The 26,469-nt window shown below is 30.9% G+C and overlaps 2 protein-coding genes across 4 annotated transcripts in view; one reads left to right on the forward strand and one right to left on the reverse strand.

Moving 5' to 3' along the window:
• The first annotated feature begins 12,971 nt into the window (after window positions 1-12,971).
• haf (leucine-rich repeat and fibronectin type-III domain-containing protein hattifattener) overlaps window positions 12,972-26,469 on the forward strand; it is a 56,355-nt gene continuing 42,857 nt past the window's right edge. Inside the window, exon 1 of one of the 2 annotated variants that reach the window (XM_065502509.1) lies at window positions 12,972-13,206. The gene's annotated coding sequence lies outside the window, so the exon portion shown is untranslated. The remainder of the gene's footprint in view (window positions 13,207-26,469) is intronic. The other variant, XM_065502508.1, reaches the window with a different exon arrangement.
• The window catches only part of Rab3GAP1 (RAB3 GTPase activating protein subunit 1), a 74,724-nt gene continuing 70,116 nt past the window's right edge, over window positions 21,862-26,469 (reverse strand). Inside the window, exons 3-6 of one of the 2 annotated variants that reach the window (XM_065502511.1) lie at window positions 24,722-25,131; window positions 24,429-24,664; window positions 22,675-22,800; window positions 21,862-22,611 (exon numbers count right to left, since the gene is read on the reverse strand). In XM_065502511.1, the coding sequence (XP_065358583.1) occupies window positions 22,015-22,611; window positions 22,675-22,800; window positions 24,429-24,664; window positions 24,722-25,131 (1,369 nt within the window). In that variant the 3' untranslated portion in view covers window positions 21,862-22,014. Of the gene's footprint in view, window positions 22,612-22,674; window positions 22,801-24,428; window positions 25,132-26,469 lie in introns of both variants that reach the window. The other variant, XM_065502510.1, reaches the window with a different exon arrangement.

Genomic DNA, 26,469 nt, shown 5'->3' on the forward strand with positions numbered 1-26,469 from the left:
CAGATTCGTAATAGCAACCAAATTTGTTACCAATCGATTGAGAATTGAGACACAGAGAATTTTTCGGTTCTATCAACAGAAAGTCAGTTAATAATGAAGAACTTCGGCTGAAGCAACCAACATTTTGTTACAACTTCTACAATTTTGTAGCCACAACTGTAAAATTCGGTCCCTAAGGAAGAATCATTCGATTAGCAACAAATTCGGTTGCTATTACGAATCTGTTTTCTCTGTGTTGAAACTGCATAGTGTAGGGCATTACAGCATTCTACAATGCATGCAGAAATCTCAAGAGCGATGTTATATTTTAATTAGAAATTTATCAGTTTTAAAGCAATATTCTAAACAAAATGTTTGATAATTTTTTTATTGATAATTGTCTCCTAAACCTCATCATCTTAATAATTTCTCCTAAAGATATTCTACTCTTTGCTCAAATTATCCCAGATAAATATCTATTGTCTCACCTAAACATTGTATTCAAATGCGTTTGTGTTGCAGTTTGTCCCAAAGCTAAATTTTAAACGATTTTGTATTACAAACAAACTCTATTAGAAAGGAGATGGGGAAAGAGATAGCGAAAGGAAATGCTTTTGGCCATATTGAATTCATCTTAATGCAAAATAAACGATTAGATAGATATTGATAAATACAACACACAAAATATGTACTAATACACTTCTACTTATATGCAAAATATACATTTACACAAATTAGATTTAGAATTATAGAAGAATATGTATTTATTTGTATCTATTAGTATTATGGCACAGTAGGACGGGTAATGTAAACAAAAGTTTTAACATTTTTTTCTGACTACTGTAAAGCTTATTACACCAAGTTTTGTACTAAATATTCTAGAAGTTCTAAAGTTCTTTGTTATTTACACTGCGTGTAATTTTTCAAGTCATGGAAATATAACCATATACGGACACCAGTACATGATAAAAGACAATAAAAAAGACCCGTGTCTCCCAGTTTTGCCCAAAGTAATGAACTTTTTTTATGGGCACCCAAAGATTTGGGGCCTCGATGTAATTTTTGCAAAAAAAAATATCATTTTCTCAGTCTCATATCTTGCAAACAGTTCGGAATTTTGATTTAATCTCTGAGGCAAAGTTATAGCTCTTGTCATAAAGAACAAAAATTGTGAACATATAAGATCAAAAAAACTTCATCTTCAAGATCAAAATCGCAAAAGTGCATGACCTTGGGCAAAACTGGGAGACACGGGTCTTTGTTTTGATTTTGGTGTCCGTATATGGTTATATTTTTTCGTGATGCACTGTGTTATCCACCACATATTTTTTTCAATTCAGCCTACTGTCTTCAGCATTCGATTTATATCTATCTCTATATGCTGCCTAAATATCTGCTAAAATTATCAAGATTTGTTATAAATCACCAACCACAATAATTATATGTATGTATTTGTAATAACAAAGTAAAATTTATTTATATACAAATACACACTTGGATTTCAGTATCAACGTTAAATCTAAATGAAATTGCTAACAAATTTTGCATAAAATATTCAATTAATTTTGTAAATTATTAAATTCTCAAATTTGTATTGTATTTCTTCTCAGTTAAGTCTCTAATTTAACATTAGCAAAATTTTCCAATTAAATTAACCTGGAGTTGGGTTTAGAAATTGTGCAGAACACACAAACTTAATGAGTAATCGTAATGTGATTATGGAATACAACTATAAAGGGGGTTAAAGAGGGAGTTGTGCTGTATAAAATATATTGTAGCTAATGGGATAATAGGGATAATTAACAAAATTTAATCACTACAAGATTTTGTGATTATTGGGGAGTCCAAAATGAAACTGTTTGCATAGAAGATTAATTTGAAATAGTAACTATTAAACTAAATATCTTAACAATTGGAAACTAAAACAAGACCTTATAATACCCTACACTGAGTATATGAACAAATCATTATTCTATTACAATTTCAGTCATCTTTTTCGTGAGTGATTTTCCGAAGTGGGCCTTCAATATCGAAAATTGTTGAGAGTTGTCCTAACAGTATAATTGTTGTTGCTGGTGATTTCAATGTTCACAACTCCTCTTGGATTCGCCATTCAAGACATACAATCACAGAAGGCCAACCTTGTGCAACTAGTAAATGAACCAACACAATACCCTCCACCTTTTTTTCTAACTTCACACCCTGACAAGTCTGCAGTAGATATTTGTGCACCTCTTGGTAATTCGGATCATTGTACCATTTTCACTCTCCGAACTTCGTAACGCTTCACAACCAGCTACGAAACATTCTACCTTTATTTACGAATAGGCTCGTGTTGGGCTGAGCTCTGTTTCTTGGACAATAATGTCATTGCAATGACGAAAAGGATTGGATGTTTGACGTAGAAGGTCGTTTAGAAAAATAAGAAATAGATTAGGAGAAAGAACAGACCCTTGCGGTACCCCTGAATTTATCCTGAACTCGTTTGATGAGATCCCATCTATAAGAAATCGTATAGTGCGATCTCTGAGATTTATTTTCGATTAAATCTATGGAAAAGTCCTGGTGAAAAATTGGAATCAGATCCAGAGAGAAAGCATTCACAATCTGGAGTGATAACAAAATTGCCGATACTGAATCGCTGCTCCTCCGAGCCAAGGTTCTTGGTGCTCCCTGCTGCGGTAGTAAAAGCTTTTGGTCATTCGTTAGAGTAAAGGATTATGCTGGTACCTCAATTCCGACTCTTTTAAAAGATGACCAAACATTCACTAACCCGGTTGATAAAGCTAACCTTTTAGCTGAATTATTCGCAAGTAATTCTCACTTGCTGGAAAGTGATCTACCACTGCCCGAATTCGAAAGAGTATTAGTGACTATGCCAAGTATTTTCTTTCGAGCTCGTGCTGTCAACGTAAATAAGTCTACTGGGCCAGATGGTATACCAGCACACGTCTTGAACTTTGTGCCGGAAAATTTGCTGTATGTTGGAAGTTTGCTAAAAAAAAATAGAGAGGCTAACAACTTTGCACTTTTTCTGCACTTTCCAAAGTTATGGAGAGTATGGTTAATTAACACCTTGTGAAATATTTAGAGTCTAAAAATCTATTCAGCGACCGGCAGTATGCCTTTCATAGAGGACCTTCTAGAGATTTGCTAACCTTCCTATTGAAAAAATGGTGTCGTTCTATTTACCGTTTTGGCGAAAGTAAAGTGGGTGTCGCTAATAACTTCTCTCGATTTATATTGAGCTTTTTCAGTGATCTCATTATACGAGTTGTTCTAGATGGGATCTCATCAAACGAGTTCAAGATAAATTTAGGGGTAACACAAGGCTTCGTACTTTCTACTACTCAGTTTTTTTATTTTTCTAAATGACCTTCTATGTCAAACTTCCAACCCTATCTATTCTTTTGCAGATGACAGCAACATTTTCCATTCATATTCATTCAGTTATAGATCTGGGCAATGAGGAGATTGGGGCAATGAGGCAAAACAATAATGATTCCCTGAATCGGGAATCGTAAATCGCAAGACTCAGTTTTGCATGTTGAAATAAAAACGAAAGACAGATTATGTCACTTCATCTGTATTTATGGGTGGTGTAAATATTGTGGAATCAGACGCTCTTGGGCATGAGAATACAATGTGATGTCCAATAGTCTGACACATTTTTCAGGAAGTATTTAAGTGTCTCGGTTTTCTAAAACGCTGTAGGAATTGCTTCACTCCATCTGATCTCCTCACTATCCACCGATTATGGAATATAACTCCCAGGTACGAGCCGTTGCTTCAAAGTCTATTTTGGAGATTCTCGATCGCGTACAGGAGAGGGTGAATGTGACAGAATCGATTGATTCGCTGGATCACCGACACAATGTGGGCTGCGTTTCACTGTTCTATTCGTACTATAATGGAATGTGTTCTGATGAATTTAGGGAATTTGTTCCTGACGTTTTTGGCCAATGGTCCGCACAACACACTACAGGGAAAATTCGTTCTTTAGCCGTACTGTCTTTATGTCGAACAAACTTCCCCCTGAAGTCTTTCCTATCATTTTCAATGTCGGAAAGTTCAAATCGAATGCCCATAAACACTACTCCCTCTTTGCTCCCTCCCATAACCCATGTTCCTAGTTCCAACACAATGCTTTGCATGAATATTTGCTTCAAAGTGCTCGAACATTACCGGTTTATCTGTTTATCTTTAACGGTAGCTTAGCGGTAACGGTAGTTGAGCTGAAAGGGTAATTTAGGGGTAACGGTAGCCAACATTGCAAATTTGTGACCAAAAACTGAAGGTTCTCGAAACACGCTAACACTTAATGCCTACAACTGATAAAATTCGCATTTGTAATCCTCATTCAGCAGTTATAAGAATCGATGAAACTTTCTGGAAGTTTTTAATTTTGTTAAAAAAAATTTGAAAATGTAAAATTTGGCATTTAAAATAGGAATGAAATTTTATGATTTTTTTGCTGACAAATTTTAACCCAATGTCTATATCTGATAAATTTTTGTCATGATAAATGTCAAAATGGTCTCCATTAATTATTATTATTGCTTTTTTATGACAAAATTGATAACAATAGTCATTAATCGTCATGATAAATATTTGTCAAGTATAGACAGGGGGTAATGGATTATTGATGCCAGACAATTTTTATATTTATAGATAGTAAATGAAATACAAAAATTATTTTTAATTGGAATTTTTATGATACTCCAGATAAACTGAGCAACCCTCTAAACGTTCAACGATTTTGCTGAAATTTTCAGCACTTGGTTTTTAGAGGACGGAAAACAGTTTTAGACCTTGAGAGCATTGGAAATCGAAAAAGTGCAAAATAAGTAACACGCTCATATAAAAACATATATTCAAATAATTACAGTACTTGTCTTATTTAACAGCTTAGTTTTAGCATAACTAAGCTTCTCATCTACATACGAATTTTAACCACACAATCTTTTTATTTTTTCTTATAAAAATGTTAAAGAATTTTCTTGAAATTATATGAATATTGTGACATTTACATGAGATTTGCATAAAATTAAAACCGCCTTTAACCCACAAAGAAATAAAGTGGAAAAAACGCACCCAGTCTTGGAATGCGAATGTGATGAATGATGGTCGCTGAAATTAAACGTGTGTTTGTTTACTTTATGCGTTTTTTTCATTTGAAAATAATAAAAAATGTAAATATTTTGTTGTCATTGTTGTGGTTGTTATTTGCACGAGTACCTCCTTCTACAACATTTTTTTTTATATCTTCAATTAAATTAACGACACATAAAACGCATTAAGTATTTGTCACATGCAGCAGCAGCAGCTGCAGCAGAGACAGCGGTTTGTTGTATGTGGTTTATTATGCAGAAATGTACTCAACGACACAGCTACAAAACCTAGTTGGCAAAAAAAATAACATGCAACAAAATGAATGACATCATTTCAATGTTTTGAGCCAGTAGTAATAATTTATTTCGTTTGTATTGGTTTATTTGATGGGTTCTTGTGTTGAGCAGAGTTGCATGTTTCTTTTAACAAAAGAACTGCAGCAAAAAAAAAGTAAAAAAAATTGCAGCTACAAAGTATAAAATTGTTTAAGTAAAGATGGATTGCATATGGGACACTGTTTCTAAGGTATTCAAGTTTATAGCAGAAGGACCCAAAAATTTTAAAAAAATTAATTCCTTCCAATTTGATCTGGCGCAGCAACAAAATATCATATAATCACAATGGACCCCACAGACCCCTCAGGGCACGCAACATTTTTAAAAGCATGTGAATTTTATGTAATTCGTCCAAAATCATAAATAAAGCCCTCGATTAGCCCAATAAAACACATGTTTGCGTCTGCTATTTATCACTTATAGTTATCGAGTTTTACGCATTTGAAAATTCAGACTTTAAAATTTGATCATATCTAAAATCGGTTTTTTTGCTACATCGGACCTAATTTATAACCAATTTTATTTCAAGTTTTCCTGTTAGCTTAACAATAAATACAAAACTCATATGAACAAAATTTCAAAGCCATATCTTTTATGAGTCCAAAAATTGGAATTGGAAAGTTGAGAAAATTTTTAATTTTTCCATTTTTTTTTTGGTTTATCCGCTATTGCTCTTTGCTTCCTAGAAAAAAAAAGTTTCTTAAGGAACTTATAAAGTCTTCACATTTAATTGAAAGGCATTTCAACAAGAAAAACTCCTAAAATATACTTAAAGGAGTTTCCCTAGGCCCTTGCAAATTTTGATCTATTTTGTATCGAAATTTTGAATTTATGTCAAGTGTTCTAAAATTTCAGATATTGCAAAAAGGTTATCAGTTTTAGGTAATATTTTGTATTCTAAATCATTCATATTATTTTTTTTTACCATTTTGCATTTCATGGGAAAAATTCCAAATGATACTAAAATTGTGAATTTTTGGTTAGTTTTTGGAAATTGCGAGACTTGTGATTCTAAATCGTATATTTGTTAACACCTTTCCATTTTCCACCAAAAGGTATATCGATGTAACAAATTTTATTGAGTTAATTATTGGGTGTATGAGCTTGAATATTATATTGGGTGTATGACTTACAAATGTGGGATTCACAATATATGGGGTATCTTTTGAACGAGGTTTTTGTTTTTAATAACTTATACGCCATTTTAAGGGCAAATATCTGACATTTATTCTCACTTAGTTATTAAATATTATATTGTAAACAACTAAGTTTTTTTTTGCTTAGAAAATGTCGAATTTTGTACCAACGCACAGTGGTATGAGAAAAAAAAGAGGGAAATAAATCTGTAACTTCTAAACCCTTAGTCCAATTTAAACGAAATTTCCCATGCGCAAAGAGGCATAGATACAAATTTTTCAAATTGAAATAAAATTTTTATTTATGAATATTTTGTAATGAAATTTTACACTTATATAAATTTTTTTTTAACGAAAATGGAAAAATTAAAACAAATTTTGAAATTTGTAATCAGGAATCCCGCAATTCCCAAACAAGAATTGAAAAATTCCAAAAATGGGATTTTTTTCGTTTTTGGCTATAATATCCATACTAGGGACGGGGTTATCGGAATCCTTTACAAAATAATTAAAAACATATTGGGCTATCTAAAATAGATTATTATAATTTGATATCGACTATGCGATTTGAGAATTGAGAATTTTTGCTCTAAATTTGAATTTTACATAAAAAATAGGCATTTTTTGAATGGACCTGGTCCCCTCGGTATTAAAAATTATATTTATTTTTTTCATTTAAAATATTTGATGTAAAGTTAGCTTTTCAAAAAGTACAAATTCATTATACATCCTCTTAGAAATTTTTTAGATAACTTAAAAAGAATAAAAGTACTTTTTTCCCCCAAAAAATAGCGAAAAATCGCCCTTTTTATTTTTTTTAAATTCAAATGCATGTAACTTTGGACTAAATCACGATTTTTAACCAATTCTTTCTTTATTTGATATATACGTCTGTTTCTACACAGAGAAAACCGATTCGTGATAGCAACCGAATTTGTTGACAATCGAATGATTCTACTTTAGTAGGGGCTACAAAACTTTAGTAGGGGTAACAAAAGTTTTGTTGCTTCAACTGAAATTCTTCTTTATCAACTGGCTATCTGTTTATAGAACCGAAAAATTCTATGTGTGCAACCGAATAATTTTCGAATCTGTTTTCTTTTGTGTATCGATGGATTTATACAGTCATTTTATTCAATAATTTTTCTTCGTACATACAATCATATTTTAGAATTTATAATGACATATTTTTAGCTTCAAACGTTAGTCTTTATATTGACATATTTTAGATATAATCATTGATCTTTCTACAGTCATATTTTAGCTTTAATTGAAGATTAAAGCTTAATAAGTGCTATTCAGTTGGCTAAAGCACTACTCAGTTGACTACAGTACTATACAGTAGAATATAGTACTTTACTATCCAGTAGTTTCGGCTACAGTATTGTTCTGTATTAAATACTAAACTAGGAAACAGTGTTATTACCACCTTAAGGGCATGTAAATAATGAAAATGATGATCACAGTTTAAAAAACGTTTCACGAACTTGTCATCGTCAATCATTGCCACATATTAGTCATTTACTACATAACCACAAAAACCTCCACACACACATCCTCCCAAAAACCCTGGTAAATCTACAACACGGACTGTAAAACCTTAAAAAAAAAAACGAAAATAAAATTAACATGGCTATATTGTCTCCACAATATACTCTGACTGCCACAGCACTCAACAGCTCACAGCAGATACTCCATCATCAAGAATGTATGAGCAGAATAGCAGTGGTTGGTTAAGAAGAATATTTGTGGCCCTGCTGCTGATGATGATGATGAAGCTTCTTGAGACAGAACGCCATGGACACCATGATGACATTTTCTACATGTAATCATGATGATATTTAAACTAAAACTGGAAATGTATACTAGAATTATAGAACATTATTTGCCACAGACATCTACTATGCTATAAAAGAACGAACACTCCCTCAAAACATAAATTTCATATGCAATAGAAAAGTACTGGGGTTTTTTTTATTACTCTGTGTATATTATCCCAAAAACTGAACTAATGATTGAGTTATGTTTATGTACAAGACATAAAAAAGAAATAAGCTTTTACATTTTTCCTTGATGAAGATGATCATAAGATGGCACACAAATAGTTGACAATAGCTAGCATCTAGATGGCATTATAAATGATTTTTTTTTTTTTGTTGAGTTGAAATAAGCCACTTAAAATTTGTATTTAAACTTAAAAAGTTAACTAAAACTTAATGTATTTGAACTTAAATATAAATAGTTTCCTAAAGTTATGAATTTATTTTTATTCATATGTAGCAGCTTTTGTTAGTAGCGACCGCTGCGTGTGGCATTTTTCTGGTATTTTTCAATGTTTAACCACAAGATGACATTCAGTTTTTTTGTTTGGCTTGCAACCTTTTTTTTAAGAAAATAAAATTTATAGTTTTAGCTACGTCTGTGTTAACATGAATAATTCAAGAAGTTCTTTGTCTATTTTGTCTTGCATTTTTTGGAAAGAATTGGAATGACTTCAGCATTTTGTGACTGTTTAGTTTTGTGTAAATTTATTCATATTTTTAAGACTTAGTTGATTCTATATTTAAGTATTGGAATGATTTTACAAAACTATAGCTTTAAGTACAGCATAATGTTGTTAGTTAATTACAGATCTGAAACTTAAACAGTTTTATTTTAATGGTTAAAGCTCCAGAGCCGGCACTTTGTAGGCTCAAAATAGGGTACCTTCGACATGTAAAATTTTTAAACAGGTGTATTTTTTCCCATCAGATTTCAAAAATTTTTATATTTCGGATGGGAAACAATAAAATGTCATTTGTTTAAAAATGTTTCATGCCGCAGGGTACCTATTAGCGCCCACATAGCGCCGCCCCTGGAATATTACCAAGTCCCATTTTAATAACTTAAACTCAAATACTACTTGGCTACGCCACGTCAAGTTTTATCCCGATCGGACTAGCCGTTTAGAAAAGCCGGATTTATTTCAAAAACATTTTGATTCTGCCCCTCTGTGCAGTACTGCACTTGGGTGCTTAATGCATTATGACCTGAAACTCTCTAAAATTATTGCTATAACTGAAAAAAGCATTATGTTTACTAAATAATTTACAAATTCGATCGAATAAAATATAGATTATTCCAAACCAATTGAAAAATGTTTAAGTTATTACTTATTCCTTTAATCATTACCGAAGACATCTCGAATTAGAAAAGCAAGTAAGAAGTTTTAATTTCAAATAAATTTTCCAATGCAGCTGAACCAGAACTGAACTAGAACTGAACTCGAACTGAACTAGAACTAGAACTGAACTAGAACTGAACTAGAACTGAACTAGAACTGAACTAGAACTGAACTAGAACTGAACTAGAACTGAACTAGAACTGAACTAGAACTGAACTAGAACTGAACTAGAACTGAACTAGAACTGAACTAGAACTGAACTAGAACTGAACTAGAACTGAACTAGAACTGAACTAGAACTGAACTAGAACTGAACTAGAACTGAACTAGAACTGAACTAGAACTGAACTAGAACTGAACTAGAACTGAACTAGAACTGAACTAGAACTGAACTAGAACTGAACTAGAACTGAACTAGAACTGAACTAGAACTGAACTAGAACTGAACTAGAACTGAACTAGAACTGAACTAGAACTGAACTAGAACTGAACTAGAACTGAACTAGAACTGAACTAGAACTGAACTAGAACTGAACTAGAACTGAACTAGAACTGAACTAGAACTGAACTAGAACTGAACTAGAACTGAACTAGAACTGAACTAGAACTGAACTAGAACTGAACTAGAACTGAACTAGAACTGAACTAGAACTGAACTAGAACTGAACTAGAACTGAACTAGAACTGAACTAGAACTGAACTAGAACTGAACTAGAACTGAACTAGAACTGAACTAGAACTGAACTAGAACTGAACTAGAACTGAACTAGAACTGAACTAGAACTGAACTAGAACTGAACTAGAACTGAACTAGAACTGAACTAGAACTGAACTAGAACTGAACTAGAACTGAACTAGAACTGAACTAGAACTGAACTAGAACTGAACTAGAACTGAACTAGAACTGAACTAGAACTGAACTAGAACTGAACTAGAACTGAACTAGAACTGAACTAGAACTGAACTAGAACTGAACTAGAACTGAACTAGAACTGAACTAGAACTGAACTAGAACTGAACTAGAACTGAACTAGAACTGAACTAGAACTGAACTAGAACTGAACTAGAACTGAACTAGAACTGAACTAGAACTGAACTAGAACTGAACTAGAACTGAACTAGAACTGAACTAGAACTGAACTAGAACTGAACTAGAACTGAACTAGAACTGAACTAGAACTGAACTAGAACTGAACTAGAACTGAACTAGAACTGAACTAGAACTGAACTAGAACTGAACTAGAACTGAACTAGAACTGAACTAGAACTGAACTAGAACTGAACTAGAACTGAACTAGAACTGAACTAGAACTGAACTAGAACTGAACTAGAACTGAACTAGAACTGAACTAGAACTGAACTAGAACTGAACTAGAACTGAACTAGAACTGAACTAGAACTGAACTAGAACTGAACTAGAACTGAACTAGAACTGAACTAGAACTGAACTAGAACTGAACTAGAACTGAACTAGAACTGAACTAGAACTGAACTAGAACTGAACTAGAACTGAACTAGAACTGAACTAGAACTGAACTAGAACTGAACTAGAACTGAACTAGAACTGAACTAGAACTGAACTAGAACTGAACTAGAACTGAACTAGAACTGAACTAGAACTGAACTAGAACTGAACTAGAACTGAACTAGAACTGAACTAGAACTGAACTAGAACTGAACTAGAACTAGAACTGAACTAGAACTGAACTAGAACTGAACTAGAACTGAACTAGAACTGAACTAGAACTGAACTAGAACTGAACTAGAACTGAACTAGAACTGAACTAGAACTGAACTAGAACTGAACTAGAACTGAACTAGAACTGAACTAGAACTGAACTAGAACTGAACTAGAACTGAACTAGAACTGAACTAGAACTGAACTAGAACTGAACTAGAACTGAACTAGAACTGAACTAGAACTGAACTAGAACTGAACTAGAACTGAACTAAGACTGAACCAGTAGAGGATTTTAATAATTTTTGCCTACAATATTTAAAACATTTCAGTAGTGTATATTTATTTGTTGTGTTTGGCTGGTTTTTCCTCATATCTTTAATGTAAGCACAGTATACCCATTCTTTAATTTCCTTTTTTTTATTTTTTTGACAGCCAAAAGTGAATAAAATTTATTTTAAACGCATATAAAAACATCACTAGTATGTTTAAATACAACTGTCGTCGTACATACAGTCAGTCATAAAACATCACACAAAAACTGCACTGTAAAAACTAGAGTAACAAGAAAAAAAAATCTGTGGAATGAAAACTTTTTTTACAGTTTGCCATTCTACTTTTTGAATAATTCATAACCTTAAGTATACGAACCCAAAAGTCTTTAACGTAATAAAATGCAATTATATGAAAAATTTTCCTTAAAGACACAAAACAAAATATAAAATAAAAATGGGAAACTACAAAAAAAAAAATGTTGAATCGAATGGACTCAGAATGAAACTATGCTGCATTTTATTGTACAATTTTTTGTAATATTTTTATATAGTATTGCAGTTTGCGTTAAACAACTGGGGAAAAAACACAATACAAAACATCATCTTACAACTTTGTTGTATTGTCCATTTCTTTAGCCACAGTAGTTTGCAACCAGGAAAAAAAATACATAAAAGCAGGACTTTGTCTTTTATTATCATGAGCATCATTCTGAACATCTATTACGACTACAAGAGAGTGAGTGAGTACTTGTACATTTATGTCCAAAGGCTAGAGACTCAGAGATGTCGGAGTGACAGACTGACTGCCAGTCAGTCAGTCTGTTTCGTCTTCTTTGCCATGTAGTCGTCCTATTTTTTATTTTATTTTTTGTAGTTTTATTTGATTATATAAAGGAAAAATTGACGTTTTAAATCAATTATCCATGGTCTAAAGTTAGATATAAATGAATCTTAAAGTACCAACTGATATAGACACAGATACTGTTTAGAACTTACTATATGTATGTAGGTTTATATGTATGTAAAAAAAAACCCTCATACAATGTCAACACTTCTTAGTTATTTACAGTGCTTAATACAAGTAATGTCACACTTGTTTTAATTATTTTATAAAACACTCTCAATTTACACCACATTTAAGCAATTTATTTACATTGAGAAGCAACTATAATTTTTTATTTTTTGTTTATTCCTCTGTTTCGTAATTTATTTACTGTACTGTAAGCTTTTACTGCAAGCTAAATATTGTTTGCCTTTGCCACAGTATATTTAGTTTGCAGCTCTCAAAAAAAACAAGAGATAGATGATTTATCTGTAGGAATATAGTTTTTATATTAGAAAAATAAATTGTCTATGTTTGAATTGCAAGTATCTGAGACTAATGTCAACTTTTTGTGTGTTTCTTTTTTGTTTTTTTCTTACAGATTGTTTTGCTGCATTTCAACGACTGACTTTCTTTCCCCCTTCAGTTCAGTTTTTATTTTTTTGTGTGAAAAGAAATAAAATAAATAAAATTGTATTTATGTTGGTAAGTAAATTTCATTATTAATGCATTTAATTTGAGTGTAGGTTCATTTTATTTAATTGATTATAATGAAATGTTATTTTCAACAAGTTCTAAATGAGAAATATTATTTATGTGCCCAGCAAAACATTGGTTATGCTGTGCCATTACTGATTAATATACTGTGTAATGACTACTACATACTGACTGGATTACTTAGAGCCAATTTCGTAATGATCGGTCTGCGATCAGATATATATTTACATTAGTATCTTCAATGTTCGACTCATAGCAATGTGAAATTTGTGGCATCAGCGCTGCCGTAATATATATTGTATATTCTTTTCGCTTCTTTGGAAATTGCTATTTTGCTGAGGTCAAAATATATAGCCAGCTAAAACTATGCATAATCAATTTTTAAATTTACTAAAGCCTTAAAAACAAAATTTCCATACAGATTTTATATTATAAAACTTTAATAATTTAAAATTTGATTATGAAAATGGGGGAAAATCAATATTAGGCCTTTATTTTTATCGTACATGACATTTGTACGCCTATGGAGTGGAATAGATTTTGCAAAAATAAGAGTATCTGAAAAATAATTTGGTCTTTATGTTACATTCAGAGGGTACTATATTTTAAAATAATAAAAAAGTTCTTTCGAAATATTGTTGTCCAAAATATTGAGGAACTCATTTTGAGGTACATGTAGAAATATGCGAAAATATTCGAATCGTAAGAGGCGTTATGTTTTCTTTTAATATCTTACACTAAACCAAATATTTTGCCTTTACAATCCGTCATATTTAAATATAAACAATCTTTGGATGATTTTATAATAAATAAAATTTAATATCGTACGTGACATACCGTACGTGACAGATTTTTCACTTATAATAAAACAATATATATTCTGTAAATATATGTATACAAAAATTACAAAACTGAATAGAAAATATACACACATTCGGTTTCAATAAACAATTTGACAATAGCAAAAAAACAATCAGAGTCAATTCATTCACAAGCTAATTGGGAGCCTAAAAATTTAAATATAATCAATTTAAACTATTATTTTTGTCTTTAAAATGTTGTAATATAATCTAAATACTTTCACACAGTAAAATTTTATTATTTTCTTCTATTCAAATCATCGTGAAAAAAAGTTTCAAGGGTTTTTGTGTTTTCAGTCGTGGTAGCGATTCTCGTGGAATTGCCCATATGTATGGAATGGAATTGCCCATATGTAATACTGCTTATTTACTAGTCATTTGAAGCAGCATCTTGATTCTTTGTCGTATCATACCGTCGAAATTATCTCATTATCGTCGTAACATGTGACTAGTTATTTTATCTTTATTTTTAAGCAATTGTGGATAGTTCTTACATCCAATCACATCCCCGTGTTAAAATAAGTACAAAGGACACGGGTTTCTATCAAATATCACATCCGGAAAATAGCCTCCTATTATGTTAAATCACACGATAGAGGACCGAAACGAAAGTTTTCACGATCAGAAAATGTCTCATGCAGTAATTGAAATGTTTCACAGGGTGTACGGCAGGTGACTTCGTCTTGTTAAAACCACATCTCCTCTTTACATCAATATAATCCAAATTTGGGCAAAAATAACTCAGTTATCATTTTGCGATATTGAGCACAAGTAACAGCAACCTCATATTCGAAGAAGTGTGATCAATTGATGCCTCCGGCTAAAAAAACCCACCAAATATTGACACGTTGTAGATACTTTTGTCTTCCAATAATCATAGGTGACTTTTTTGAAACCCAAATGAGGCAATTTTGACGATTACCAGAAACATCAAGTTGAAAATAGGATTCACCGCTTAGGATGAAAAAATAATACACATGTTGATGTTCAATGAAACATTCAACGACCTCTCTTCACTGTGTCTATACATTAAGCTTCATTTTTTGTGTCAATTGAACTTTGCCAGGAGATCTTCACTGAGAATTGATGTTACTGGACGTCGAATTGATATTCTTGGACTTTCATCAACACTCTCACGCACTGATTGGATATTGATATTTGAACGGCTTCTTTTGTATCATCTGCTTGTTGGCATCATATCCAATTGAAACAATCTTTCTGAATTTTTCAATTACTCTCTTTACAGTTAACGAACATAAATCAATAAACTTAAACTCTCAATATTTTTCAACAATGATAACGTGTTCTTCTCTGGTATAATGCTCCATTTTTACTAACCCTAAACTGTCAGTAATACTTGACAGTATTTCATTCTTAATTTTTAACAATTTACCACCACAAATGGCGGCTAATTCAAAACTAGCGTAAATTTTAACGAGTTATTTTGTAATGAATGTTTGTGACATCAATGAGCTTTACTTAATGTAATCCTAGTTTAGTCTCAATCGCAATTCCTTACAAAGTCCTAGTATATTTGCTTATGCTGTAGTTCTTAATATAGATTTTTTTATAGCTTCTGTTGTAGTTCTTAGCTGTGGTTGCTCTAGTTGACCTAGTTGAGTATCTGTTGTAGTTATCTACATAATTGCAGTTTAACAAATTAGCTTCGAATTACCCTCAATCGTAGCTCTTCATTTGTTTATGTTAAAATCCATTATACAGTCCTATTCTTTATCAAGTCGTAGTTACATTCCTAGTTTTGCTTGTACTATAGTTCTTTATGTAGTCCCAGTTTGACTTCAAATAGCTTCAAATTAGTTTATATTGTAGTTTTTATACATTGCCAGCTTATATTTCAGTTGATTACACAGTTTAATCCCTGTCTGATTTCAATCAACTACGAATTAGCTTCGATCGCAGTTCTTTATATAGTCCCAGTTTAACTGCTATTATAGTTCCTTATACATTCCTAGTATAGCTGTAATCGTAGTTTTTTATATAGTCCCAGTTTAACTGCATTTCTAGTATTGCTTTAATATCTCTTTATATAGTCCCAGCTAAACTGCTATTATAGTATTTCTTTATATAGTCACAGTTGAACTGCTATTATAGTTTATTATGCAGTTTATAGTTTCAGTATTGCTTTAATCGTAGATCATTATTAGTCTCAGTATTGCTTTAATCGTATTTCTTGATATAGTCCCATATAGTGCTATTATAGTTTCTTATACAGTTCCAGTTTTGCTTCAATCGTAGTTCATTATATAGTCCCAGTTTTACTGCTATTATAGTTTCTTATATATTCCCAGTCCCATATAGTCGTAGTTCTGTATACAGTTCCATACTATTATAGTTTATTATACAGTCCTAGTGGCCGCTAAACTGCTATTATAGTTTCTTATACAGTCCTTGCTTCAATCGTTGTTCTTTATATAGTCCTAGCTAAATTGCTATTATAGCGTCTAATACAGCCTAGTATTGCTTTAATCGTAGTTATTTGTACAGTCCTAGTTGCAGTCCTAGATTTTCTTCTATCCTAGTTTAGCTTAGAATTAGCTTCAATCAATGTTCCTTACACAGTCCAAATTTAGCTTATATTGTAGTTCTTTATATAGTGTTTGAGTTAAATTTTCCTCCAGTCTCAGTTTTGTTTCCAGTTATTGTTCCTAGTTAGTCTTAGTTATAGCTCTAGTTTAACTTCTTTTATAGTTCATTCTACAGTCCCACTAAAGCTTATATTTTAGTTCTTTTTACAGTCCCATTTTAGATTTTATTTTAGTTCTTTGCTCAGATCTTGTATGAATGATGTCAATTAGCTTTAATCGAAGTACTTTAAATTGTCCTATTCCAATAAGATTTTTGCTGGAACTGAAGTTTAAAACAAATGCATTGAGTACAGTGTCAATGAACTGAATTATAGTTGTGTTTCAAGTTTAAATAATTGATACTTACTGGGATTGAAGTTCTTTAAATAGTTACAGTATAGTTTAAATTGTGGTTCCTTATATACTATGTAGTCCAAATTTAGCGTCTACTGTAGTTATTTATAACGTTCCGTTATTCTTTATAAAGATCCAGTATAGCTTCAATTGGGGTTATTTATATAGTCCTAGGTGCGATCCAAGTTCAGAGACTACTGTAGTTATTTATAAAGTTCCGCATATCTACAATCCTGGTTCTTTATATAGTTCTAGGTTCAATCCTAATTTAACATCTTTGATATATCTTTTTACAGTGCCAATTTAGCTTGCAGTTTAAAATATACAGAGATGAAAATAACAGGATCAGTAGCCAAGGCAGCTCTTATGTTAAGATATTGAAATAATAAGTGAATTGCTGTATGATGCATGCAATAATCCTCTTTTTACCTCTAGGATTAAATTGATTATAACACCAATGATTTAACCCGAATTAATAAAAATTTGCCAATGCTTTAAAGCTGATCTCAAGCTTAAATGTATGGTTTAACCACCACAGTTTTTTAACTTTTTTTTTGTAAAAAAAACATGGAATAAAATAAAATACATTCATCTCTCCTGCAGCAGAGTTGCATGTTTAACGTGGGCTCTTTTATTATAAACAAAAACAGAAAAGAACAATAGTGTTCCCTTATCGTTTTTTTTATATTTTTCTTAATTTTTTTTGCATTCCACACACATGTCATTGACATGAAAGTGCCTGCTTTATGTGGAAACCTTTGTATAGAATTCAAAAAAAGTTTATAAAACAAAACTACAAAGGACCAACAAAAATAGAGCCCTGACAAAAAGTATGCATATATGCAAAATAATAAAAAACATTATGACCCACTAATAAATAAATAACAGGATTCTCTGAGTCACAGTTTAATTTTATAAAAAAAAATATAAATTGCATATAAGAGACGGAATATTTCAATTGACATTATTATTAAACAAAATAGAACAAAGCGCAAAAAGAAAAGAGAGAAAGAAAGGAAAATAAACTACATAAAAACAATGCAAAAGACTTTAGCAGGAATATGAAAAGGAAGGAAATGCAGAGATTTTCTTTTTAGCAAAAAATTACTGCAGCAAAGAATTGAAACAATTACTTTTGAAAATTTTGAAATAGGAGCTTTTGAAGTATTGAATATTTTCTAATTATGATTTTATGATTCCTTAATATTTCTATCAAGTTTCTTAAACATTTATAATTATTTTATGCTTAAATATTTTAATATATTTATTGCAAAACCTGTCCACCCTCTACCCATAAATGCTAACAAGCTTAAAAAGAAATCTCGAACACAAAAAAAAGTCTTTCACTCAAATTGATTTAATAAATGACAGGATTTCATTTTAATTATCCTTGAAACTATAAATACCGTGAGCAGAAGAAAAAAAAATTATAATAATCAAAAGTTTAATTTTTTCCATCTACTTTTAACAAACTTAATTTTTGTCATTATTTTTTATTGTTTTGCAAAAAGAAAGAAAGTCTGAACAAAAAAAAACACACAAATGAAACAAGAAAAAGGGAATATTTCCTCTTTTATATTTTGCAAAATCCGCCATAAACCATTATAATATTCGTACTATACACTCATTCATTCACTCATTCTATGCAGTCATTATTTTACATACACACATACATTTAGGGAAAATGAAAGAAACCAGCAGAGACAAATTTGTATGAAACAGCCTCTTTTTTAACAGTGTAAATGAAGTGAATAGGGAAAGAAATGCTCAGGTGAATAAATGATAAAGTCTTAGTTTAGCTTCAATCGTGGTTGATTATAAACTCCCAGTTTAGCTTTCATAGTGGTTAATTATAAACTCCCAGTTCGGCTTCTATCATGGTTGATTAGAAACTCTCAGTTTAGCTTCAACCCTGGTTGATTATAAACTCCCAGTTTAGCTTCAATAGTGGTTGATTATAAACTCCCAGTTTAGCTTCAATCATGGTTGATTATGAACTCCCAGTTTAGCTTCAATAGTGGTTGATTATAAACTCTCACTTTATCTTTAATCGTGGTTAATTATAAACTCCCAGATTATCTTCAATAGTGGTTGATTATAAACTCCCAGTTTAGCTTCAATCATTATTGATTATAAACTCTCAGTTTATCTTTAATCGTGGTTAATTATAAACTCCCAGATTATCTTCAATAGTGGTTGATTATAAACTCCCAGTTTAGCTTCAATCATGGTTGATTATAAACTCCCAATTTATCTTCAATAGTGGTTGATTATAAACTCCCAGTTTTGCTTTAATCATGGTTGATTATAAACTCCCAGTTTAGCTTCAATAGTGGTTGATTATAAACTCCCAGTTTTGCTTTAATCGTAGTTGATTATAAACTCCCAGTTTAGCTTTAATCGTGGTTGATTATAAACTTCCAGTTAAGCTTTAATCATGGTTGCTTATAAATTCCCAGTTTAGCTTCAATAGTGGTTGATTATAAACTCCCAGTTTAGCTTTAATCGTGGTTGACTATAAACTTCCAGTTTATCTTCAATAGTGGTTGATTATAAACTCCCAGTTTAGCTTTAATCGTGGTTGATTATAAACTCCCAGTTTATCTTCAATAGTGGTTGATTATAAACTCCCAGTTTTGCTTTAATCATGGTTGATTATAAACTCCCAGTTTAGCTTCAATAGTGGTTGATTATAAACTCCCAGTTTAGCTTTAATCGTAGTTGACTATAAACTTCCAGTTTATCTTCAATAGTGGTTGATTATAAACTCCCAGTTTAGCTTTAATCGTGGTTGATTATAAACTCCCAGTTTATCTTCAATAGTGGTTGATTATAAACTCCCAGTTTTGCTTTAATCATGGTTGATTATAAACTCCCAGTTTAGCTTTAATCGTGGTTGATTATAAACTCCCAGTTTTGCTTTAATCGTGGTTGATTATAAACTCCCAGTTTAGCTTTAATCGTAGTTGATTATAAACTCCCAGTTAAGCTTTAATCATGGTTGATTATAAATTCCCAGTTAAGTTTTAATCATGGTTGATTATAAATTTCCAGTATAGCTTTAATCGTGGTTGATTATAAACTTCCAGTTTAGTTTGAATCCTGGTTGATAATAAACTCCCAGTTTAGCTATATTCGTGGTTGATTATAAGCTCCCAGTTTAGCTTCAATTGTGGTTGATTATAAACTCCTAGATTAGATTTAATCGAGGTTGATTATAAACTTCCAGTTTTGCTGTAAGCGTGGTTGATTATAAACTCTTAGTTTAGCTTTAATCGTGGTTGATTATAAACTCCCAGTTTACCTTCAATTGTCGTGCTTTATATTGTTACGTTTTAACCTTTTCAAAACTTTTGGTTTACTTCCTTTAAATAAACCGGATACTTTTGATTGCAAATAAAAGCCATTTAGTAGTTTGAAAACGGTAGCAACTCTTTATTTATTCAAATATACAACAGAATTAAATATTCACTCAATGTTTTTTATACACGTTTGTAAATTCGCAGAAATACAGACACAATTTATAATGTACACGAATTTACTTGAAAAACACAACACACATTAAGGCACTCAGTTGATGTTTATTCGAAAAGCGTTTCTGATAAACTCACTCACGACTGCAACCTGTGCCACTATTTATAACACTGCCATCTGCACTCTAGATTGTTCTTTAACTGTCAAAATTCGAATATTCTAGATCTTACAAAAACATACGCCATCTGTGGTGTACTTTCTACAATGTTCTTTAACTGAATATTCGAATTCGAATACAGCGTTGCCAACTTACGATCAAATCAACTGAAAGCTTTTATTTAATAACGATTAATTTAAAATCGTTATATTTGAATTCAAGTACAATTTCGTAACAATATAGTTTTAATCAAGTCCTACTTAAATAATCAGTTTCTTTATTTAGTACTAGTTACGGTCCCAGTTTATTGAGACTAAACCTTTCCTTTTAAACATTAAACAATTTGTTCTCTATTCGAATAATTCTCACCATAGTGAGTTGGATTTTGGCCCAGCATCATTGTACCTCTGCACCTCCCCAAAAGCACAGCAACTGCACAGCAATTGTATGCCAAGCTATTGTGCTCCCAGGCAGTTTCCTTTTAGAATAGGAGCAATTTATGGAGAATAAAAAAAATTATAATAATAACAAAAACAACACACAAAATACTTGAAGTAATTTTAGTTAAATATTTCAAATTACCAAAGTATGATGGAGTGAATGAGCAAAGCGGGCGTTGGTGGTACTGGCTGGCTGGCAGGCAGGCAGTCAGGAAATAAAGGCAAGAACAAACAAAGCAAAAAAAAAACGAACAGAGACTCAAAGGAAGGCTTGACTAATGAAGGTTTTGCAGACATTTTATGTGGAGGTATGTAAGAGTGTATTTTCCGTAAAATAAAAGAAAAATTACCTGTGGCATTAAAAAATGCAGCCTCTTAAACACGGTGGCATTCTTTTTGATGTTGTTTTTTTAAACATTTTTTGTTCCACAAGATTTCTATGAAATGTTCATCAGAATAAAACAAGTAAGAAATTTATTTTTGTGGCCAGCATTTTTTTCTCTGCAGAAAATACTGCCATACCTTACAGTACCAAAGGGAGTAGTTAGTTAAAGAAAAAGTTCATTTGAATATTTTGTTGCCATTTTGGCTATATATGTAGCAACATTTTTGGTTGCAGCAGTATTATACAAAGAAAACTTATTTAAACTTCATTTTTAAAATCCTGCTAGATTAAAGAACAAAAACTGAAAAGTAGCAAAATTAAGCAACAAACTTATAATTAAACAAAATATAACAATAAAATAAAACATGAGGAAAAAACCGCATTCAAATTGAGTTAAGTTTAAGAGAAATTTTATTTTGAATATAATAATTTAATTGAGAAAAGTTTATAAATATAAAATCACACCAAATACCATAAATATGCATTAAATGCTTAATATAACTTTAAGCTTAAAATAAATTCCGGGAATTTATTTCCCTGTTCAATCCAAAAATGTGGTATTTTCGGTAAAAGCTCCACATAAACGCAACTTTTCACCCGTAACAATGGCTCTCAAAAATTGCGGCATTACTGGTTTAACATTCTCATTATCTCTCTCACTCTCAACCGATTTGGTTAAGCCCTCTCCCATGCGTATAACATAATCCTTACTAATAAGTTTCTCTTGCATGTCTTGCTTAAATGAAGCCATTAAACGTTCTTCCACCTCGCTGGATTTATCAACAATTTCACCCTCTTTAAAGTGCCTGGGGGTAATAGTACAAGTTCCTTGATTTTTTAATATCTCCTGGAATTTCTTTTGTATTTGCTGTAGTGGCATATTGCTTAATTCCGGCATTTGTTTGAAACATTCATATTGATAGTATTGCATTTCCAATTGTTCGATTTTTTTGGTGATGGCCATAGGATTGGGTAATTGCAAAATGTAATTTGTATCGCTGTTCGAGTTGCTTGAAGTCGTGGAGGAAGGAGAGCCTGCCACAATTTCTATGTCGCGAGCATAACGACTGAGATCGGCTAAAATTTCATCTAGGGCTTCGGAGAATAGATCAAAGACATAGGAATTTGTGAAAATGTTCTATAAAGGTGGAATAATTTAATTATAAATGCTTTAAAGTTTAGTTATTTTATGGTATATTACCTTTAACTTAAGAATGGTACTGTGCAACAGTGGCACAATAGTTAGACCATAAATTTCACCAATATTACGAGTTTCCAAATAGTTTAGAACTTTGTAGCCTTCATTGGTGTCATCGAACAAACGTTTCTAGAAAATTTAAATATTATTAAGATGTGGTTTAAGATGTTGCTTCTAAAGCACAATAAAATAGCTCTGTTTACAGGTTTCACAAGAAATCGTTCATAAAATTTTAATATATTTTGCTGGTTTTCTGTAATTCTGAGTTCATTTGTTACATTTATAAAAACATTAAATTTTTAAAAGCTTTCATCAGAATTTAGACTTAAGCTTTGAAGCTGTTTTTAAAAACATTTTGTATGAAAATAAAAATAAACATATTAAAAGCTTTTAAACTTAGTTGGTTTATATTGTACGTGCATAAGCATGTGTAGAGCTTTTTTGAGTCAAATATTAAAACACTTAATAGAGAAGCTTTCAATGTGAGCAATATACAAATTTAGATTATATTTAATTAATCCTAAAAGTTTTAACATTAATTTATCGGAATAAAATCTAAAAAGTCACATAAACCTACAAAAAGCTTTTAAGCTTAATTGGTTTTTAACTCAGACAAGGAGCTTTAGCGAAAAGCCTACCCCAAAAACCTATAATTTATTTTATAATTGTTATAAATATCAAAAGCTTTTTCTCAAATTAAGTAGTGTTATTAAAGTTTGGATAAAGTTTTTGCTAAAACTCTTTAAATAGATTTATTGAATTGATGTTAAAACTTGTAAAAGCTTTTGCTTTAAATTTTAATCAAGACATATTGAGAGCTTTTAATATACATATTTATATAATTTTATTTAAAAGGTCAAATGAAGCGCTTAATATCAAATGATGAGCTTTTATCTCTAAAATCGTTATTAAATTTAAAAAAGCTTTATATAAACTTGTAAAAGCTTTGTTTTTAAAGTAAATCAAAAATCCTAATATATTTATATTAAGAACTTTTAAAAAAGCTCGAGTTAAAATCTTCCTAATAATTTTCCCTTCATGAATATTTCTGGACATATAAAGAACTCCAATTAAGAGTTTCTGCAAAAAATATCTAAATAAAAACTTCATGATACATTTGTCTTTAAAATGTCATAAGCTTTTTTTGGAAAATAAAGCTTTTCTTTAAATATTGAGAACCTAAAGCTTAATCTGTTTATATGTTTGCACAACTGATAAAAAGCTTCATATTAAATTAATCTTGAAAATTCTAAAAGCTTTTCTTGGAAAATTAAAGCTTTAAAAAAGTATCGTAATATGCACAATGTGCGAGCTTTTAAAAGAGAGCTTTTGTGATTTCACCCTGACAAAAGTACAACAAGCAATCAGATAACAATGCTTGCTGTTAATTTTACAAACAAACAACGATACGCTATGTACTTTGAAAAAAAGAGCTTTTAAAGCTGTTTAACACAAACTCAAATATCGAAGTATGCGTGCTTGGATACATACTTTCATTTGAGTTATGAAAGCTTTATGTTTGAGAGTTTTAAAATATTTTCGAATTTATTTCAGTCTTTAGTAAAAGCTTTTCATTGTTAAAGGCATTCAAAATCTTTTCTAATTGATTAGAGATTTTAATGATGAAATAAAAGCATTAAATTGTCTAAAACTGTTTCCAATAAAGCTTTTAAAATTTAACAAAATATAAAAAATAACTCTTCTAACTAAATTAAGATTCACGATTAAATAAATAGAACATCATTTTCATTACCCACCTGTCTAGCTACAGGCACTGGTTTTGCCTGTTCCCACACCATTTGCCAGGTATTGCCCTCAGCTTTCATGCGAGCACTTAATTTATGTTGCTTAACACCCTCTTCATCTAAATACTCCTCCCAGTCGTTGGGACTATACCAGCGTATGAAATCCTCGAATTCAGCATTCAAATTGGCGGCCTTAAAAGCTTCGGCATCTGACAGCAGAGTAGAGCACATCATGGCCGTAACATGATCTGTAAAAAAAACACAATTAATATATATTTCTTTAAGACATTCTAAAGCAAACAAACCTGAAGTGGGTCCCAATTTCAACATAACATCTGCATCATCTTGTAATTGATCTTCAGTCTTGGGCACTGGCTCCTGAGTAATGGGCACATATAAATATTCCTGAGAATTTAACAGCTTTAAGTCATGCAAACGTTTCAAACGTCCTTCGGGCTTATTGGCCTCAACGCCTTTAAGCGGTGAAGCAGAGCGATTAGCTTCGTCTTCATCACAATCATAGAATTCCTCCTCAGTATCGTTGTCTGCCTCCTTTTCCTCCTTATCGTCTTCGAGAACCGATGAGTCTGACCACTGGGGTTCTGTTATTCTTATGCCCTGCTCTCTTTGAATTCTACGCTCTATGCAGACATTTAACATTTGCAGTTTCTGATGTAAAAGACAAGTTCTGGTATCAGGAAATCCAGCAGCCACCCTTTTTTTCAATAGAATTTTTAGAGAATGTTGTTTTAATTAGAAATGTTTTTTAATTGCAATATTTTGTAAATGTTTTGGTTGGCCAAATGTGGCTGTGAAGTGTTATTTTTTAAATGGATTTTTATGATTTTACGGAAATATTTGGGGTTTTATCTCATTTGAGTTTTAAACAATAATTTACAATTTGTGTTTTTAATTTTTTCGCAAAAAAAAATGTTTGCAAATGAATTCATTAACAACATTATTGACTTATGTTGGTTGAGAGTCTCTATACAAATTCGGGGGTTTTGTTTATTCTGTTCAACATTTTTTTCATTTATTCAATGATTGAACACAAATATTGTGGTAGTCAATTCTTGTTTATTGCAGGTGTAGCAGTTGTTGTTTTTGTTACTTCTTTCATTTAATTTGAATTTTATTTATTTATTTTTGGTTTTATTGCTGCCAATCACTTGATAACTATTCATTTTATTACAGGAATTCTGTGCGTTTCAGTGTTGTTTTTTTTTTGTATATGTGGAGTAGGTTTAAGGATTTGTATATAAAAATTTCAATTGAATTCCCACTTTATCTTCAACACCATCAATTTACATTGAATACAACAGAAAAAAAATATTTTGAAAAATTTTAATTGTATTGCATATATTTACAATTGAATATAATAAAATGCAGAATTGGCGAGTTGAGTTGGTTTGATTGGGTTTACGTGCATTGCAGCTACACCTTGCCAATCAATATCATGTGAACAATTCAAAATAAATAATAGAGTGGCCAAAATTATTTTTTGTATAAAAGCTTTTTTTTGTACAACAAAAATTATTATGATAAAACTTACATAATAATTTTTGTTGTACAAAAAAAAGCATTTATACAAAAAATAATTTTGGCCACTCTATTATTTATTTTGAATTGTACACATAGTATTGATTGGCAAGGTTTTTTACATAAAATTTTGATAAAGTTTAGAAAAATGTTTATATAAATTTTGTTTAAAAAATTACATAAAACATTTTTTATTTTTGAAGAAAAAACCGAAAGTTAGCAGAAATGTTTTTTAAAGAACTTTTTTTTATTTAGCTGATAAATAATTTTTGGTAAACAAGTTTATTTTTGTTACAGCTATTTCATTTTGAGAAAAATAAAAATAAATAATTTTTTTTGTGGAAATATTTTTTTTCTGCAAAAAATAATTTTTTTTGGAAAAAAGCTTTTTATGATGAATAAAATTTTTGTGAAAAAAGCTTTCTTTGACATGATGTTTTCTAATCACAATAGGCTGTTTGAAAATTTAGTTTATTTAGCTAAATAAAGCTTTTTTGTAAAACTGACGAAAAAA

Source organism: Calliphora vicina, chromosome 2 (assembly GCF_958450345.1).
Source record: "Calliphora vicina chromosome 2, idCalVici1.1, whole genome shotgun sequence".
In the NCBI taxonomy this organism is placed as follows: Eukaryota; Metazoa; Arthropoda; class Insecta; order Diptera; family Calliphoridae; genus Calliphora; species Calliphora vicina.